Source organism: Fistularia commersonii, chromosome 19 (genome assembly GCF_037954325.1).
Source record: "Fistularia commersonii isolate RoL2024-O1a breed Wild chromosome 19, RoL_Fcom_v1.0, whole genome shotgun sequence".
NCBI lineage: Eukaryota > Metazoa > Chordata > Actinopteri > Syngnathiformes > Fistulariidae > Fistularia > Fistularia commersonii.
This window is the reverse complement of record NC_141302.1, coordinates 11,219,468-11,240,986: the sequence shown is the minus strand read 5'-3', so window position 1 is coordinate 11,240,986 and position 21,519 is coordinate 11,219,468. Positions and strand designations below refer to the sequence as shown.

The 21,519-nt window shown below is 41.9% G+C and overlaps 1 protein-coding gene across 1 annotated transcript in view; it reads left to right on the top strand.

Annotated features, from left to right (window-relative positions):
• Window positions 1-295: 295 nt before the first annotated feature.
• The window catches only part of m1ap (meiosis 1 associated protein), a 31,452-nt gene continuing 10,228 nt past the window's right edge, over window positions 296-21,519 (top strand). The window contains exons 1-4 of the mRNA XM_086166191.1: window positions 296-550; window positions 638-835; window positions 5,457-5,628; window positions 18,391-18,402. Coding sequence (XP_086022317.1) covers window positions 296-550; window positions 638-835; window positions 5,457-5,628; window positions 18,391-18,402 — 637 coding nt within the window. The remainder of the gene's footprint in view (window positions 551-637; window positions 836-5,456; window positions 5,629-18,390; window positions 18,403-21,519) is intronic.

The window sequence follows — 21,519 nt, the reverse complement described above, 5'->3', positions numbered from 1 at the left end:
TGAGATAGTTGTATGTGTCTTTATGACATGCGAATGGGAGAGTGAATGGTTGTATGTCTCTGTTTGACATCTGAATGGTTGTATGTCTCTGTATGTGACCTTGTGAGCGTACAGGGTGAACCCTGCCTCTTTCCCAATATCAGGGTCCCCCCATGATCTTGAATACAGGATTAGCAGTATGAATAATGAATGAATAAAGTTCTGATGGATCACATTTTTCTGCAATCATAGGAGTCACTGGTTCTTTCTCTCTCTGCATCACAAAATACTTTTGTTACATGTTCCCAGATCCCCCATGGACAGGAAGGTGCAAAGTGGTTCCTGTAACTCAGGGAAACTGGTTTACTGGTCTTCCCTGTTTCTACGTCAACCAGCTCGGGTGCTGATTGTAGATGCGCAGCCACCCTGGTGGTCGAGCACCTGCATGGTTCTCTGTGACGCCCTGGACAACTTCCTGTCTCTAGCTTGCAGCCTGGACGGGCCCTGCAGGATACCGCTGCTCTGCCTGTACGCCGTCAGTAGGCAACAGGAATGTCTGCTGCCCTTTGTGGTAAGATTTTTTTTCTTATTGCCCCTCTCTCACTCCTGTGCGCTTTCCTGCTTCCCTACTTTCTTCCTAACCCACACCCATTTACAGCAGGTCCGTGGAAACCTGGCCAGGTTGCGTTCGTGTGTCGAGGAGCTGAGGTCCATCCCGGGTGAGGGCTGTGCCACGGGATTGGCCAGGGGATGTGAGATGCTGCGACAGGCAGCGCTCAACAGTCTGCAGCAGTTTAAACAGTACATCAGACATGTCAGTGCTGGCGGCCAAGCCAGAAACAGCATCTCTGTGGAGGTGAGCCAAGACGACAGGCCTTGTTTGAGCACTTTTCTTTCAGTCATCCTTTTAGACAAACCGCACATGTATATTCACAACCAGTTAAAGCTTGAATGCCCTTTCTGGACAGTCTTGGGATAATATGCTTACGTGGAAGCCAGATTTGGTGGGGTAACCTACTAAAACGAGCAGAATATATCCACGAAAGCAATGAAAACCACATGGATTAGTTAACATTTGAAAGGCGAGGGCGTTTGCTTGGATGTGAATGGTTAGCATCAACCCTTGCCTCACCTCATCCACAGGGCTGATCCACACTCAGGCAGCAATGTTAAATTTAATTTGCCATATTCACGTTTTTCAAAGAGAGTATGATTTGCATCCGTGAGCTCAGAAAGAAAGCAATCTTTGAGACCTCCTTCTCTATTGCCCCCTGTCCAATCCAATCAGCAGACTGATGAGGTACTCATTTATGATCTGTATATTTTGTGGACATTCCCTGCTCTGTGCTTCTGTCCAGTTCACCAACAAGTAATTTGGACCCAAGACATGATGTGTGCCGCTCGGATCCTTAGGTATTGTAAAAGATTGGCGCTCTGCTGAAGTCACAGTCACCTGATTATCGTCTGATTTTCTTTGTCAAGATGAACTCTTTTTCATCCAGTGATGCTTTTTTAGCCCTTTTTTATTTATTAAATCAAGCCGGCATTGATGGCCAGACCCAGGGTCTATGCTCCCAAACGAATAATGCCAATTGCTGAAATGTCCACTTAGATGTGGGCGATAATCTATCCATTATCTGCAATGCTTGTCTTCCACTCATGGTTGCAGGGGTGCTGGAGCATATCCCATCAGAAATTGGGCAAGAGTCAGGATAACCTGAAACTGGTGGCCAGTAGATCGCAGGGCAACATATAGCCCTCTCATTCAAACATCATGCCATTTATGAAACTCCAATGGAACTGCTGCATGTTTTTCCACTGGAGGAAACCACTGTGCCACCTGTCCAAAAATGACTGAAGCGCAAATCCAGCCCAATTGTTTGTGGAAGTGGCATGTCACTGACATTGTGTTGTTTTTTTTTTTTTTTTCCTATCATATTATAAAATCTAAAATCATTGTCCAAGGATTAAAGGTATGGCAATGGGAAAGCAGGGGGTCTGAGCTGATTGAGAAGATGGGTTTTCAGTTTTTTCTGGCAGCTGTTGTGCAGATGTGCCTGCTGTTGGTCAATGCTTTTATTGAAGAAGTTTGTTAATAGTAAAGCACCCTCTGAGCACGGAGCTACAAGTCTTGCACTCAACTAATAAGCAACATCAATTGTCCTCTAAATTTGAAAACTTAAAGCCACAAACAACTAAATCTAAGTCCATGCAAGATGGTTAATGCTGTATGTTGCCAATTAAGTCACTCTTGCCGAATACGATTGGGATCTTTTCAGGTCCATTGTAAAGGTAGGTCTATTCAGCCTTAAACTAGCTCAAACAGGAAAGGGGCCCAATTTAATATCGAAGCTTTGTGCTACTTGCTCATGCTGAGAAGAGGCTCCACTCATACCTGTTAAATGAGCCCTCTCCAGGTCCAATTCAACACATTAAGCAGCTTCAAAAACACACAGAATCAGGAGCATCATTGAGCTCTCATTGTGGGAACTGAAAAGCCCTTCCACATTGTCTAGTAGACAGTCCACCTTGCAAGAAATGTGCTCTATTCGCCCGCCGCCGAGCCATCTGTCCCCAAAGATTTGTTAAAGTGACAGCAGAGGAGCTGCAGGAATGGCGTTCCTGTGAGAACACTCGATCAGCCGTGACTCGTAAGTCACTCCATGAAAAGCAAAGTATATCTAAGCAGCTTTTCTCCATTCAAATCCTCCTTTCATTTGTTCCTTATCGCTAACGTCAACGCCGCATTATGTTAAAAATGGATGATCATCGCCGCTAGCAGTCAGAGGCGGCGCGTGTGTGCGAGGTGTTTGCTCCGTTTTAAAACTGCAACTCAAAGGCTTCGTCGTTTAAATACTCAAATCTAACAAATGACTGTTCCAGGGGATACGTGTGAGCCGATATCTCAGAGAGCTCTTCATTTGCTAAAATTAAATGCGAGACAGACAGGGGGACGGGGTATCTGAGTCACTGGCCTTCTTGTTAAATTCGAGCATGTCCTCTGGATACAAAGCAATGGGTTGTTGATGAGGATTTTTCAAATCCTGCCAGCTTTATGAGGGGAAGCTCCGAACAGATGATTCCACTAAGAGGCCCCATCTCTGACAGCCGCAGATATGAATAGCACTATTAGGAGGCAGTGACATTAAGCAGAAGCAAGCAGAAGCACAACTCTATTTGTGGCCGTGCATGAGTGTATGTATGTTTGTGTTTTTGTGTGTGTGCGCAGGGTCTGTGTGTCTGTGGTTTGTCAACTCAGACAATATACATCTCAGTGATACGCGTCTGTCACGTGAGTGCACCCTCCTATGTGATGTGTGGCGAGACTTAGCGGCGGATCCCCTCGGTTAGCAAAACAGCCACAAGCAAAGAGCGCAATCCTCTAATAATCCTATTTAAATTGTCATTTACCGCTAAACGGAAAATGACTTTATCTGCTTTGCACTTATTGGGTAAATAAATTTGACTACGGACATAATTATGCCTCCTGCTGTCATCAGATATGGCAGTATGAGCATGGAACAAATGTTTATCCTGATAAACTCACTGAATGCCAATGTTTTCAAATGTTGCCCATCCCTCTGCCCATCGTCCAACATCCATCAACCCACTCATTGGTTTATTGGAATCAAGATTTTTTTTTTTTTTTTTACATAGGTACACCGAAACCAAAAATCGCACTCTGTACTATATCTTACCCCAAAAATGGATCGTTTACTGCAGCTGAAGGAGTAAGAAGCTCTCAGGGCTGAGACATTTTCTCATTAAACCCCAGTGACTCAAAAAGTGCGAGTGAAGAGCAGCTGCTGTTGACATGGGATTCCGTTTTACTGGAACTAAGACAACACTGCTTTTGACATCATGCATTTCATGTCTAACTGTAATCCAGCTGCGTGTCTCTGCCCCAGAGTGCAGCAGAAACTTTCAGACCAGGCCCAAGGAATGCTTTGTTGTGGAGATAAAGTCTCCTTATAAAAAAGAGCATCTTGCCTGACATCGGCTGTAGCCTCTCAGAAATGGTCATTTGCGAGGGAGAGGGAGCTAGCGACGACCCAGAACTTCATTTTTGTGATCAAGGATAATAAAAGAGAGTGAAGTTTTTAATGCGACGGGATGGAGATCACATTCTGCAGCAGTAGACCCCGGGTTGTTGGGTGGGGTTTGCTACTGTTGGCTGCATGGAAGCTCAGCTGGTGTAAAAACATTGAATGGCAAGGTTGAGAATCTCTTTTCAATGACACCGTTACTTCACGAGAAATCAACATTGGAAGTTACCTGTTATGGACTCGAAAGCAGTGACTCAGTTTTTACAGGAAAAATCAGCCCCAACCCCCGGATCATTATGTTGTGTATCAACTAAGTTGGAGTGATTAAATTCATGAGAACATTCTATTTGATCAGCTGCCCTGCTCAAAATCTTGTCCATCATTCGTTTGTTAAAACCAACCTCGGGACCCGTGGAACCCAGTCGTTACCAGAAATGGCTTGCAGCTGAGGCAGGTTGTTTTTACATGCAAACCCTGAATAAAATACTCCCGCCCTCAAGCACGTGCAAAAATAATGGTGCAATTATGTTATTCATACCTGGCAAGACATGGTGAAGTACAACGCAGGCTTCAGAAATATGAGAAAAATCTGGCCTTTTAAATCCTAAAGGGTCATTCTATGTACTGTTTATGTTTCTGGTCCATGCTGACTGACTTGCTGCTTAGGTATATGTTCATTCAATCATTATCAATGCCATTTAACCTGCACTTAGGGTTGCAGAGATGCTGCTGCCTATCCCAGCTGTCATTGGGTGAGAGATGGGATTTACCCTGGATTAGTCATCAGGCAATAACAGCGCCACATATAGAGACAAACAATAAATCACTCTTTCATTCAACCATTCACTCCCTCATTCACACGTCATATAGAGACAAACAATCATTCACTCTCTAATTCATACATTACATCGAGAAATAGGACCATTCACTCCTTAATGCCTCCTCATATAGAGACAGAAAATCATTCACTCTCTCATTCACATGTCTGACTGTGGGAGAAAACTGAACAACTCGGATGAAACAGACACGGGGGAGAATATACAAACCGCTACAAACTGCTAATTATACTGTATATATGTATATGAGTATGTGTGTGTGTGTGTGTGTGTGTGTGTGTGTGTAGATATATAGCAGAAAATAGCAGCAGAAAGCAGCTGTAAAAAGCACTGCCTTGCTTTACATAACTGAATTTTATTATTAATTTAAGTCAGTTTTCACTTGACTTCCTGCGTGCCTGTTGACTTGATTCTCACGGGTGCCCCACTTTCCCCTTACATTTCCCCCCTCTCATTTTCTTTCCTTTTTTTTGCTTCTTTAAACCATCCACCACCCCGTACTGTTCGAATTGAGCGGCAAGATTGATATAATTAGGGCTCCTTGTTTTGTTTTGTTTTCATTCATTTACCAAAGTTCCTGTTTCTATATTGCCAGGTTACGCTTGTGACCAGTAAGCCAGGACGAAGCGTCGTTCACCTCCTGGAGAGCGGGCTCAAAGATGCCGACCTGCTGTCACTTAAGCGTCTCCTGGTGGTTCAGATCAGCAGGGACACCGACTCGGGCCCGGACTCTCCCCCACCTGAGGCAACATATCCTGAGAACAGTGGTAGGAGACACAAGTTAAACACACACATGCTTTGTAGAAGTTTGGTCCATCCAGGGTAAACATAGACACCCTCTGCTATCTATTTCCCAAGAAGACTTTACTCCCCCTCACTTTCTGCATACTTTCTCACATTGACCCATTTACTCTGTAGTTTTACCCGTTTTTTTTTCTTCTCCTGTTTGAGCGTCTGCGCTCAGCCGTCGAGACACATGTCACATTTCGTAGAAACAACCTTCCATCCGAGAATCCTCTCGGAGACTAATCACATTTTACGTGAACGTTCAAGGACTGCGGTCCTGAGTGGAGGATAATGATGACTGGCAAAAAAAAGAGGGTAAACAAGAGTGAGAAAAACATCCAGGAGACGGGGATGGCGGTATTGCACCCGCAGCCGAGTCAGGAAAAGTGTTTACGCATCATTGTCATCGATGGAGTTTCTGACACATTTCAAACATGATAGCGACGATGCCATGCGCTTTGACGTACCTGACACAATTATGTCATACCTTAACTCATCCAAACTCCTTTTTTTCTGTCGCCATCTATGTTTTTTTTTAGATTTTCACATATGAAGCTATATGTGAAAAATGTGTTTCAGATTAAACCTCAGCCACATTGAACCTAACAATTCATGTCCGATTGGCGCTGCGCCCGACATTGTGAGCCGCCGGGTCATAAATCTGCTCTTCAACTGAATGCCGCTCGAGAACTGCAGATGTAAATCGACGACCAGAACCAACAAGAACCACACGTCTCGGAATTAGCATATTTTCCTCTTGGCACAGGAGTTTTTAGTGTAAACCTTGAATTTTATTGTCTAACATACAAAGCGATCCTACAATGAGATTGTAGATTAAGAACCACCTCGAGGGCAGGACGGACCTATTTCTGAGGATGAGCGAGTGTCTCTCTCTTCTGTGGTTCCAAATATAGGGTCGCAGTTGATGAAAGATACATTAAATAATTTATATTTTGTCCGAAATAAGGTCACAATCTAGCATGAGGGGCCCCAAAATAGAGAAAAAAAACCCTTGAGTTTAAATCAGTTGGCAAGATGTTATTGCCAGCTTTAGGCATTTAAAACCATTAAATTAAAAAGAAATGTGGGGGCTAAACTATTTTTAGGGAATTATTATTGGACTGTCAGTTGGCTTCATGTGCAAGTGAAATCAGAACCAATCAGATTTAGCCTAAAGGGGAAGCATTTCAATGCAGCAGTAGTCTGCCTCCCATCTTATCTTCATGAAGCTTCCTTCCTTCCCCTCATCCGTCTGAAGCGCTGCCTTAAATGGTTCATTGAAGAAAATAGCGAGTGGTTACCTCTGCAGACTGTGTTGTTTTCAGTGAGTTTATCAATCAATCATGGCAAGCGATGTTTATCCGCGTCTTTCTGCAGGCTTTAGTGAAAAAAAAATTCACATGCCAGAGAAATGTGTGGAGCGGGTACCTTTGATCGTGACGGCCCCTTAGATTTCACCCATCGTCTCCACCTTTTGGTGGCCAGGTTGGCAATCCAAGCCTGAAACATTTTGGACAAGCTGCAGCCAGAATGGGCCAACTCGCGAAAAGCGAGTAAGCTTCGGGACCTCAGAGGTCAAATTGGCAGGGAACAAAGTCTGCCTTAAATCAAAGATTAAAAGTTTATCTGTCTCGCCAGTGTAATTTATTACTCTGGATTACTAGTCCTCACAAATTCACATAGATTGTCTTGCTCTAGATAGAGGTGCCAACAAACATCTAAAATTCATTTCTCTGGGTTGGAATATAAATGGGTTAGAATTTCGATGCAAAATAAAAAAATCAGGTTTCTACCTGATGTGATTCATTTAAGAGAGATTGCAAGTCAATTGTTGGGCCACATATATAGAAAAACAACCATTCCCTGACTCATTCACTGATCTCGGGAATTAATGGTTTCAAATTAACCTCTTTCATGTTTTTGGACATGGGAGAAAAACTGGGAACTCGGAGAATACATACGGAGATACCGGGAGAAGACTCCTCAGAAAAAGGCCCCCTGTCGGAATTCATTTTCATATTGCAAGTACATACTTGAATCTAGTGGCAAATTTGATCAAAAGATTTTGGGTTGGGAATTCTTTAAAATATGTTCAAGCTGTAAATTAAAAGCTATGGGATATAATTCCAGCGGATTTGTAAGTTGGTTGTAGAATCTACATTTAGCACTCCTGTTACCCCAGAATGTGGGTGAATTGTGAATATTTAATTGGTACCATTTGTGTGTCAGATGCAGGGCGGGAATAGTTTTAATTAAATTCATAAAAAAGAAAAAATGTGTATATATATATCTACATATGTGTTTGTGTATTTGCATGCCTGCTTGTCTGTCAGTCACCTTTGTGAATCACAGGATTTGGTATTCATTTCTTGTTGTGTAACTTTAAGGAAAAAAACTCAATTATTTTTTTCCTCCCCCTCTCTCTGCATTGCTCCTCATTGTTGCTAGCTCACACTGAGCAGGAAAAGAGGTCACTCCTCTCTTCTACAGCTGTGTGTTTAAGTCACACAAATTCAAAAATCAAAATAATGACGCGGGAGTACAGAGCAGCTGCATGATGGAAGCGCTAGTTTCCGTCAGGCAGCCACCACACAACGTGTCATCTCTCACAAAGCTGACAGCCATTGTGTTCCAACTGTCTGAAATGCGGCTTGTCTTACGGCAGCTGTGCATGTATTCTATCTTTGTATTATTGGAAAGTAAGGATTGTGGGGTTTGACAGCAGCGCCTCACTTTTTAAATTTATGCCTGTTTGGGTTGATGGTTAAAAGTTAGCATGAGTAAAAATGTTGAGAACATAAATGCACTATCAATTAGAAGCATTTTCAGATATAACCTGATATCAGTTGAGGATAAAAAACAAGTCAGCTTCTTTGTTGAATTTTTCTATTTGAAAACAAAAATGCCACAGACAAAACACAAAGATTAGTTTTTCTATGTTGTTATTCCCAAGTCTGGGAGCTCTTGCCCAGAGAAGCCAAGGCCTTCCCTTCTATTATTCCCCATGATGAAATCAGGGTCAGTCTTTGAGGAATGCAGAGGAAATGATGGTGTCTCGCAACTTGAAAATAAAAAAAAACAAAGACTAGCCAAAACGGAGACTGCCAGTCATAACAAAGTTGAGAGTCTCTGGGATTTATGCGTTTCCTTTTTTTTTCTTTTTAAGTATTTTCTTTACCTTGAAAAATGTTTCGGCTTTAGTTTTGCCATAACCTTTGTTTTCCCTTATTGCTTTCACGTCTCCATGCGGAATAGTATTCGGCATTAATATGTGTGGCTGTGGCAAAGTATTCAGCACTTCCACCTCACAGTAAGAAGGTCCTTGGGTTGATTCTGAGCAGACGGGCCTTTCTGTTTGGAAACCCCAAATTACCCAGAGTGAATGGATGTTTCTCTCTATGTAATGTGTGAGTGAGAGAGTGAATGGTTGTTTATTTACATGACACATGAATAAAAGAGTGAATCGTTGTATGTGTATATAATGTGTGAGTAAGGTTGTTTTTCTCCATATGATCCATGAGTAAGAGAATAAGTGGTTGGTTATCTCTATTTTATGTGTGAATGAGACATTAAATTGTTATGTCTCTCCATGTGGCCCCATGACGACCACTCCAAGTGTTGCCCAATGACAGCTGGGATAGGCTCCATCCCCACCACAACCCTGAGTGCAGGATAAGTGGTTTAGATAATGAATGAATGAATGAATGTGTGGCAGAGTAATCCCACATTTCCTGGAGTGTTTATAGTGGTTCACTGCAATGCAATGTTCTGTTTTCTGGATATGAACAAGTATCTGTGCTTTTTGCCTCTGATTGATCACTAAGTTATCAGTTTAATAATTGTCTCAAACAATTCATATAGATAGAAATTGTGTTTTCCAAATTTAGTTTGGATTAATATTTCTTTGTTCCTTATATAATCCATAAAAACAAGGAGAAAAACAAGGAGATTACACAGTGCCAGACTAGGACATCTTTTTGACATTTTCTGTGGCAGTAATATAAAAGCACTTTGGTCGCAGGTCCCCTAGTTTTTTTTTCTCCCATATAAGTTGTTCAGTCCTCTAAAAGTGATTGCAACAACTCTCCAAGTTTAATTGCTAAGTTATTATTCAAAGTCTTGTCGCTCTTCTCCAAAGATCTCCTTCGGTTCCGCACCACACCGTAAACATGAAAAACATACAACTCTGCCTCAAGATTAATTTGTTCCCTAGAAAACAAGGTGTCTTATTATGGGATCGAGTCGTTTCATTGCTGCAGTGATTGTCCATCACTGTTCGCATAAACACAGTCTGGCGGCAGTGACGATAGACTGCAGCCCATCTGGCTGTCTCCCACGAACACCTGGACCTCTGCCCTTCGCACTACATCTCAGTGTGTGCCAGCCTAAACCAAAACAAGAAGACAAGATGAGTAAAGTAAACCGCAGAGGAATTAAATCTACTCTACAATTCCCTAGAGTCTGAAATCAAAAGTCATGGTCAATTTTTTTTTTTTTTTTTTTTTTGGTTTCTAGGTTGCCATTGGTATAAAAGGAACTAGATGCCTGTTTAAATTTCCCTCATAGTGGACGTCTTTGTGACACACACACCTCACAAAACTCACTGTAAATATCTCTTTTTAATGGTCACCAGTCTTCATTACACACATCCACATATCTACTCTTTCAAGCATCAGTGTAATTCAAACTGTCTCGAGCTATCTTTCAAAATGACATTTTCAAAAGCCATTTTTACGTCACTCTGTAGCCCCTTGAATAACCTACTCATCGATCTGTCATCCATTTGCCTACCATTGATCAAGACTTTTAGTATTGCCTCACTTTTATTGTCTGAGCTTTGGGGCAAATATTTACGCACACACTAGGCAAACATAACCAGGATGTTCTGACGGCGGCCTTGTACTAAACTGAGAAAATAATACTAGCGTCCTGCAAAAATAACGATTCCAGCATGAGCTCATGGAGTTACAGAGATCATGTGATCTCTGGCTTCCATACATGTGAAGGATTCACCCTAGCACTGAGCTACCTCCCTACTTATTAGTGTGTGTGTCATGCAAACACAGGGTCTTCCTCGGAGCACCGAAGGAATAAAAAGCCTGAGATTGGATCTTAAATTGGAGTGGTACTGGGAAATGAGCCCAGGACTGTGTACATGTAAACACCTCATTGCTAGCTCGGAAGTCAAGTCAGGTCAGATTTTATTTACACAGCATGTAGTGCAGATCTCGACTACACCTTTCAAAATGATTTACAGAAACCCGACATTCCCCCAATGAGCAAGCCACAGCAGCGAGGAAACACTGCCTTTTACCGGGGGAAGATCCCGGTTCAATGCGGGTGGCCTTCTGTCTTATAGAAAATAGATAGAAAATAGAAAATAGATAGAAAATAAAAGAGAGATAGAGACGAGGGGGCGGGGTGAGGGTCGGGAGGGACATCCTCAATTATATCTTAATAATAATGACACTCGCAATAGCAGAGTTTGTTCCTTTGTAAGTGGCTACATTCTTTAAATACCTAAAACTTCTTTTCAAAACACCATTTCTTCAATCATAATGATAAATACTAGGATAGCTTGAAAACATATTTCCCACTGAAGTTCTTTGTCGTTTTACCTCTATTATACAGACGATAAGCAAATCAAACAAAATAGAATCCTTTTTTTTTTCTTTTTCTTTTCTGCAACAGTCAAGATGTAACTCTTAATGTCAAACAATTAAGCCGGGCATAGAGAAGCCCTTGCAGTGTGTGCTATTTTTACGCCGTTGTTGTCGGAAGCCCGCAGAGAGAGCTAAAGGTAGGAAACGGCCTCAAAGCAGACTCATATCTCGGACAAATAGCGCCTTGAAATTGTCACCCTTCAGCAATTTTGGGATCCCTCCCACAGTGGGAGAGGATTACAGCCCATTATATCTCCCCCTAATCCTTCCACTGTTTCCTCTCTCTCTCTCTCAATATTCCTCATTTTCTTCTCTTTCCTTTCCTTTCCTATCCTTTCTTCTCCAGGCTCTCTCTCGGTCCCTTTTACGTGAAGAGATAAGTCAATTTTAAGGCGGACAGTTGACAGACGATGGGACTCAAACCGTCAACAATGGTGCGCATCTTTGTTTGTGTGTTTGCGCGTGCTTTCACCGAGTTTTAGTCTCTTTCTATACGTTTTTATACTGTGTGTGTGTGTGTGTGTGTGTGTGTGTGTGTGTGTGAAAGGTTGGAAGAAAAGAATCATTTTCATTTTTTCCTTTAATCATGCTCATCTTCACAGGGTCTGCCGTGCTCAATCAAAGCTAAACAGAGAGATGGAAGAACTTTTCCGTCTCACTCCCTTTCTTCTCTCTCCCGTCCCCTAATTACCTTCTCCGCCTTCTTTTCCTCCCATCATACATCTCTTTTAAGAGGAGAAAGATCCTCTGCTGTGTTTTTATTTTTTTTTCCCCATCTGCGTATCAGATATTCTGTGATGTATCCCCCTCCTCTTCCCTTCACTTTTATCGTGTTCTTGCTTTATCTCTCTGCGTATTAGCATAGATCCATAATGTATTAACCCAGGTTTATTTTACTGCTTTGCAATAACCGCTTGTGATTTGTCAAGCTGATCTTTTTTCATCATCGTGAAATAGCTGTCAAACGAAACCTGTGTGTGTATGTGTGTGTGTGTGTGTGTGTGTGTGTGTGTCGCTAGTGTCTGCCCTCGTATGTATCTTGTATCACCAACTCCGATTTTGGCTTTTTTTTTTTTTTTTTCATTTTCCCGCACTTTTTTTATTTTCCTGCACTTTCCGTCTTCCGTCTTGCCATCCTCGTTTCTCCGTTTAACTATTTTGTAATTGTCAACAGCAGTGTGGAAGGCAAGGGAGTTTGGTGTGTTATGTAAGTCAACAAAATTACATTGTATTAACTCTTATGAAGTCTCTAAAACATCACTGGCATAATACTATATAGTATATATTATGATATATATATATATATATATCCATATATATCATATATATGTATTTATTCACACACACATATATATATATATATATGATGCAATGTATAATACATATTCTACTATGGTCAAAATGCTCCTTTCATTACCAGTCAGAATCAATAATGAAAATTACCCAATGGGCCTTTTTTCACAATTTTGATCAATTAATTTAACATATCTGTAAAACATGGGTAATAAACAATATGTTTAAAATCCCTTTGCTAATGACAGTGTAGTGCATCCTAAAATAGACCTTTGCTAGTAATACAGTTAGAGAAGAGTAATCCGTGCATGTACGCATCAACATCGTGTACATGATCATGATCCTCACGGAGCCAAGATTGTGGGTGTTCTGTTTTGTGTAATAATATGAAGTGTTACGCCGCCTGTGGTGTGTTCTATACGATGTTTCATCTTCAAGACTGCCACCTTGGATAAGCAACGCTGTATTTTTTTTTTTTAATTGTTGTTGTTTTAGAAATGACTTTGCTTCTCCTTCTTTGTCTCCTTCATAACACTTAAGCCATTTTCACACCCCACACACAGTTGCACTCAGATCAGCACTCATCACACAAATTCAGTTCGAGACACAAGAATAATAACTCTGAAGTAGACGTCTCTTGAGAGGAGTAATCCAATGTCCCATGGCCACAGATTATGGAGGGGTGTTATTTCTCCTGTTAAAATACAATAGCAATGTGAAACTTCTTTAAATCTCCGCGTCCATACTCCTCCAATAGTTTACGCTCCTGAGGTTCAGACTTGCTTGGATTGAAGTGAAACCGAACATGCATTCTTAGCCGCTTTTTTACAGAGAAGTTCTTAGTACACAGTTCTATTAACTATTCAGCTCAAATTTGGCTCCAGGAACTACCCACCTCAATGGGAACTTTTGCATGTGCACAGGTAGTTAGGGACCACAGTGTGAAATGCATCTTAAGCAGCACACCCCAAAAACATAGCTATGAAAAACAGGCTGACGGCACTGACCACATTGAGAGCCAAGTTGCCACAGGGTTCATGATCTGCATGGCGGGAATATTGACCATGGGTTTAAGTGTTTTTATTTCCTCCCTGCACTGCTTTGCCATGTGTAAAACCCCAGTTAACTAACTATATTATTTTGGTCAAAATGTTTATGTTCCACTCCAAACTCCGGAAACACCTCTTTGGCATAACATGCTAGGAGAGTTAGGTCTTTGTCATGCCACTTCTAGCTGGTTCCATCCGTTTTGTTGCAAGAAAAAGGCTGACCAGTGACCCCAATACTTTTTTAAACTGGACGTGGTTTATGAGTTGCAAAAGTAAGCATGCACTTACATCATATGAGTTCCTATGGAAAACTAAAAAGACCTTGCCAGGGAGTAGGAGCTGAAATGGTTCTAGGAACTGAGGTCCATGGTCCCTGGTTCCTATGGTGTCTTAGTGCACAAAGAACCAGCCTAGCTCCTGAAAAAGTTCTAGGAATTGCAAAAAGATCTCACAGTGCAAAAGGGGGTTATAGTCACCCTGCACAAGATGTACACCGGTCATTCTTCACACTCCTGATCAATAGTAATTTCCCTGGTATCATGCTATGAGTAAAAGTTGCTGAGCTGCAGGCTGTGAGAAGAGGTGGTAAGGGGAAGCACAGATCAATACAGCTGAGTATCACAACTCATTTGATCATACTGAAATGCACCAAGTTCAAACCAGAATGTATAGTTTCCCCTTTTATTGAAGTCATTTTTAAAATGCAGAACTTTTCCTCACTGTTTTTACTGATCTTCTGTTTCTCTTGGATTTATCCTTTTGAATCTTGCGGTATTGGGCACGAGCGTAAATCGAAGTCCTGCTTTTTTTTTTGCTCCCTGCATTTTGGTATAATTGTTTCCCACCAGACAGCGCACCTGCATTCTTTCATTTCCTGGCCTCGTTCTCTCCGAGACCTGTTCACCTGGTTTTCCAGATTTTTAAAATAGTTTAGTTTCATCAAGTTTGCAGACAGGAAGAGCTCAGGACCCATTCCAACTGAAAACTGTAAGAATGTGGAGTGGTGTGTTTACATTTAACTGAGTCTTGATTTATATTATTGTAGCTGCATAGCTTTCTTCACACCAAACACACACACAAACACACACAGTGCCAAGGTCAGTTGTTCACACCTCTGTGGCGTCGGCATACCAGCAGGTGGTTGTACAGATGGATGGCAGGAGCGCTCATCACACCAGGATGTGGAACCTATTAGTGCCATACTGAGAGCAAGGCGGCGGCATTTACATCGCACACACTCACATTTACACACATGTATCTTATCTATACTCACATGTCTAGAGCTGCAGCTCAGCATGATGGACAAAACTGAGATAGGAGACTGGATATTCAGCTAATGTGTAAATGTAAGAGGGCAGGGATCTAGATACTTCCTGCTTTTCCTTTTAATGTAGAAGTTTCTCTGCAAACCCCCAGCCATGCATTTTCACATTCATCAAGCAGATCATTATACAGTAGAACCTCGGCTTACAAATACCCAATTTAAATGTCAGTGGTTCGATTCCCAAATCCTGTGATCAACATGCTGAATTGTCCTTAGGCAAGATGCTGAACCCGCAAGGTTCTCCGGAGGACCTCGTAAGTGCTTTGCCACCATTACTGTGTAAATTGGTGGATGAAATCGAGTGTAAAGCACTGTGAAACTGCATGGCGCAAAAGCCCAGATATACAATATATACAAGTGCCTATATACAATGTATGGAAGAGGAGAGAAAATAAACTCACAGTGAAGAAGCTGCAACCAGAAAGTATTTAGGAATTACTTGAATTTCAAAATAGCTGTGGCAATTATACCTCGCTAATTTTCATTGTGGTGAGACCACAGAGGTGGCAGACCATCCAGACATGTTCTAGCCTTCATCTGCTGTGGTGCGGTTTTCCGAGGCTGCCAGTTTTGACAAGCCCTCTCTCTGTTCTCTGACTCAATCTGACCTCTGACAAGCTTGTCATGGATGACGAGATGAAGACAAAAAACTTAATTATGGTATAAGTAACATTCCTAGTTAGTTTTCACCAAATGTGAACCACTCAGACTAACTCACACACAAAGCAACAACCTCTTCTCTCGATTTCTATATTTTGTCCTCTTCGGCAGACATCAGTTTTCACGTCGATGTGGAGCCGCACTAATCTGTGCTCCTGGGTTTTGTATCTGTAAAAAAAAAGAAAAACAGATTGGCTTCGCCAAATCACAGCTCATCTCAGTGTTCCTACAATAACACTCGGTTCTCTTATCTTTCTTTGCTTCTATTCTGCGTTCTCTCAAATTTTTTCAAGCCATTCATCTCAGGGACATAATTATGGCCGTGATTGCGCTCCTCTCTTCTGGTCTTATCTGTATCCGAGAATCGTCCGATGTTCCGCCCATCTCTTCTTGCCCTTCCAACCACTTAAAGAAATCAAGGTCGTTCTTCACTTGTCTCTTCAACTCATCTAATCCATCTGCTTCGGCCATCCGTCCCCCTCCCTCATTTGCCCCCACCGGTGTTTTCTCCTTTTTTTTCCACAAGTGTCTTCATCACTTCATCTCGATGTATACGAGTGTCACTAAGAGAACCAGAGGGCTTTTTGTTCAACTCCAGAAAAAGTGAAGTTCAGCATTTCACTCGGCACCCTGCTCAAAATCATAAATTGATGTTTACTTTTCCTCACCTCTGTGACTTCCTCTCATCCCCTTCTGTGTTTGTCTTTTTCAAGGGGGTTTCAAAGAACCCGTCCCCTCCTTCCATCTCAAGCCTCTCCTGCTTCTGCATTCCACTTGAAACCCAGTCGCTTGATCCCTCTCTGCCAGCCGCTCACACCGACTGTGACGCGATTGCATTTTAGTGACCGTGATCAAATAGTGTCATTGCCCGATATCCAGCCATCTGGACGCATCTTATAAGTCTGCCGCACCTACTGAGCAGGCCCAGATTTTTTTTTTTTACTCCCTTGCCCTCTTGTTCTTTTCAAGTGTCAGTCTGCTCCACATGCTTCCAGGACCACCCGCCATTAAGTGGATTGTCTGCAAGGCAATTAGGTCACACTGCTGCCAGTGTGCCGAGCGCCCGCATTTCAGAGCCCATGATCAATGTCCTGTTTGTCACACACTCCGACCACATCAATGCACTATTCATCATTAATGCTCAGACAGACGAGGTGACAAACAGAGCGTGCGCTGTGGATATCAGAGGGGAATTCCACAAGTGCGTGTTTCGTGTTTGCGTACACACACTTTCCAAGGTTTTGGCGTCATGAGTCACAGTATCATGTCACTGATTAAATCGGCATGCTGAAATCCAAGGGTTACACAAGCAGAGTTAACCTGTTGATTTTTTTTTTTTTTTTTTTATGAAAGAAAACTTTGCCAAAGTGGTTGTGAGTGTAAAAGTCAGAGGGTTTGTCTCCGCCTCTGTGGGTTTGGCTGCCAACTCAGCATTCACTTGTCCAAATTTCTCACTCTCACGCCTCTGATGGACTCGTTTTCCGTCGCTGCCCTTGTCAGATTTCTTGGGGGGGGGATCTGTAAAAATCCACTTTAACAACCATCTAAGAACAAACTGATCAGAAGAAGAGTGGAGAAGGCAAAAAGAAAATTGCTGGCTTTAGAAGTTTTTTACCCAACCCCTCCAACAAAGCTAGAAGAAAGAAAAAAAAAGATTTTTCATTCATTCATTATCCATTCTGTCTGTTTTCCTGCATTCACTCATTCACACCCAATATAGAGATGAACAACCATTAACTCACTTATTCATGCCATATAGTCATAAATCAATTCATTCTCTCACTCCCTCACTCATAATACAGAAATTCAATCTCTCATTCACTAGCATACAATTAATATCCCATATTCATATTAATATGAATATTGATAACTCCCATATTCAAACCTTATATAGAGACATACAACCATTCACTCTCTTACTCTTGTTGTACATGAGGCTCAATCCAGTTCTGGCAGTTTGACCAGAACACCATCCGCAGTCTAAGCTGTTGCCACAAAGTGGAATCTCTGCATTGAAGGGTATATTTAATGAAATAAGAATATCTTGATCTCTCGAAACCTAGCACAAAAAAAGCCAGAGAGGAGTGTAAAATGAAAAAGATAAATGAATGAAGGGTGACGGGTGATCATATTTAAACTAGGAACATTTTAATATCACGCAATTCCACTTGAAAAGGAATATTTTGGTCTGTTCTGTCAAATCTCAAGTAGTGCCAAAGTCACATTCTTTAAGAATTCCATTTAATGAAATATCTCTGGTCAGAGCCATTGCACAGTACATTGCCAAATGTGTTAAGAGCATAGTGAATGAGTCAATGGTCATACGTTTATCTGGAAAATGATATTGTGTCAACAGCAACAATTTGTCATTTGGCAATGAATTTTTCCAAATTATGAATCACCACTAGTGTATTAGTATTGGAACAGTAGCAAAGGAGGCGTAACAGCTGGGATAAGATATAGAGATAAGGATAGATAAATGAAAGCTTTAGTATGTTGTAAGTAATGGTGCTTGTCAGTGACGCCATAAAACACTCCCTCCCAAAGATTTCCCTCTCCCACGGCTTCATGTTCAGAGCACTCATGAGTTCAGCCGAGTTAGTCAGAGGGGACAGACATCTGTCAGAGAGTTTTGCAATAAGTCATCCATTTCATAAACGAGGCAAAGTCTCCCCTCTGGACATCACATTTGTCTCCGTTACGGACGGAGAGGGAGCAGCTGCAGGCGTCAGGCCCGAACCTGTCCTGCTCGAGATACTCTAGTGAGTTATCACACTTTATTGGGCCACCATATCAGATTGATCGGAAAAAGTTGGGGATCTTAACTAAATCAGCAGCCTCAGATCTTTGTAACGTCTATTATATCATAAACTGAAAAGCAAGCTGATATGCTTCTAGAAATTAGCCAACTTTGCATCCAAACATGCCACATGGGGATTTTTTTTCCTCTATGTAGGTTGATCAGTTGATGTTGCAGCTGCCAGCAGGTACCAAAAAACATACACTGTTACCCACAATTGTGACAATCTCTTTGTAAATAGCAAAGCAGAATTACCCACTCGATGAGGCAGACTGCATAACCTATGAATATGCTGAATTGAACCACTACTCACAGTTATGGATGACGATACACAAATCAAATTTCAGCACTTTCTGCCTAGAGGTCCCTCTAGTCTTCGCCCATAGCCCTGTTCTTTGCTTCTCATTACCATTGTGTTATTTTGAAATTTCAAACTAGACCAAGGATCGACTACTTTTCCTTCTCTCTGCGCCGCTTTTAAAACTTTGCCCATTATCTTCGATCTTCCGACAACTAGATGAACTAATCATTGGATGCTTTCACGGGATTGACACCGTCAAATGAGCACCATTAGTTTTATCTGCTGAAGTGGATCCACATCTGAATGAATGGCTGAGTGGTTTTGGATCGAGCTTTTCCAGCCTCTCTGTCGGCGCATTTGCTCATCACATGCATCACTTGGTTCCATGCACAAATAAATGTTACACTGGTAAATGGTCATTAGGACAATGCACTCTTGCCCCCCCCGTTTATTCTACTCTTTTTCCACATCATGCCCGAATAGCACACCAGTTTTATGGGAAATTAGCCGGTTAAACCAAGATTGAGAGATCATCTTCCCTTTTCTTGCCTTCCATAAGCCACCTAAGCATGGTGAATGGTCGCACATTTAAATGGAAGAATCGTCTTCTGACAAAAGCAATACTTTCCACTTTATACCTCCAAATGCAATCCTTTTCACCCAACTTTTATATTTCCCCACAGTTTGAAAAAGTAATCGGAAATGTTGATTGAATTAACGTTTAAGTGCAAACACACAGCTGGAATATCTCTCCCAATCGAACTGCGGTGAACATTGGTTAAACAGAGCATCTCCTGTGAAAGCTGGCATCTCAGTGGGGAGTTGAAAAGCAATAAACAGATGAAAATGAAGCTGCAGAGATGATATCGGGATGCTTCTTCCTGATTTGCACTTTATTCCCGCGATGTGAGACATTCTGGCATTTACACCTCTGCTGCGTCCTGAATGTGGCATAACGCAATGACATCAATGCGATGCACTGGCTCGGGGGAGTTGTGTCAAACAATGAGGGTTCAGGTTGCTCACGCCATTTGCCTTTAACATGGGAGAAATCACTGAACCCAAAACCTGATTACATTGTGTAAGAAAAGGCATTTCCGTGGAGTTTGGATGATCTGAGCCAAATAACCGCTCGGCTAATACCTCAGAGAGCAGCAGGGCACACAGCGGAGCATAGTGTTAAAGATCCGTAATGAGTCCATGGCGAGGTTAAAGCGACCTTGACCTTCCAAGAGTCCGAGTGTAAACTAGTGTCAGATGCGCCAGGAAGACCACCAGGCATTCCTGTGAGATTTTTTTTACAAGATAGGTATGAATGTGGGATAACAGTGACCTTTCACCAGCAAATCCCATCCTTTCTTCAAGTCCTGATTGACAAGTCACTGAGGCATCCCGGAAATCATGTTTCTGAGAGGGAAGCAGAGAAACTGCGCAAACAAGTGCAGCCACTGTCCATATTTGCTACCAATGAGGATTTATGATGAAATAAAAACAAATGACTTTAGGGAAATCACAGAAAAAATATCTATTGTCCTTCAGCGTCTGGCGTTATGAATAAGTCAGATGACTCTCTTAACCAAGAAAAAAAGGCCCTTTGTCTTGAGTAGATAATACTGAAAAATGTACGTACTCGACGATTAAAAGGTTCCAGTGTAGATTTTAAGTCAAAGAAATCGTTTAGCGCCCGTTTGCAAATCGCAGAGCAAATATAGTGCTGCAAAAAAAAAAAACCTCAATCTCAACCTAAGCTGTGTTGATTGCAATGTTACCGCCATCATGAGGCTCTCTCAGGAACCACTTAAAGGTTTTTGTTTTGGCATATTTTTATCTCAGATTTTATTTTAGACTCTTTTTTTTTTTTTTTTTATTCTACTCTTTGAAATGAGTTACAGAAACTAAACATTCCCCCACGAGCAAACACTTGGCTGACAGCCGCAAGGACACGCTGCCATTTACAAGTACAGAAACCTTGAACAGATCCCAGCGTAACACATGAGGCCTTCTGCCTCGACCGGTTGGGCTGGAAAGAGAGTGTGAGCGGGGGAGCGGGGTTGTGAGGGACAGGCAAAATTGATCTACTAATAATACCAGTAGCGCTACAGTTACATGCTAATTGCTGACTTGACACATTATTCTTTTAATATTCATGAAAGAAATAATGATAGCTGGCCGGCAGGACCACTGCAGTACTTACGCCCCTTGGGAACCTGCAAAATGAGAGAGCCCAGGGACCCTGGGAAGATATGCAGCTACTATCATGCACTGATGAAGGATCCTGAGTGCAGACAGGATGTGTAGGAGGAAGGAGAGAATTTTATCTTGTCTTTTTTTATTTAATTGTTTCATGAAAACCCCTGGCAAGCAACTTCCTTCAGGCCATTTTTCTTTTCGAAGAAACTAGACAGGCGGAAACCAATATCTCACGTGGCTTTCTCTTTCACATTGATCAAATAGCGCTCGTGTGGCCAAAATGAGTTTTACAAAAAAAAAAACCTTGGGAAAATATAGGAAAATTAAACACACTGTGACCGGTATAATAGCAAAGAGGTTAAATGAAATAATTTATCACCTTCCCTTTGATGCCGTGGCTAAATTTAAACATCAGATTTACACACCCACCCGCGATTATGTTTTAAATGATGATTCACGTCTTTGCATCCGCACACACACACACACACACTCAAGTTTGCTTAATGAAATTCCTCACTCCACGGCTCAGAGGGTGTGTCACTTTTTATCCTATCAAGAACGCACTCCCACGCTGGGTGTACGGGATGCTAAC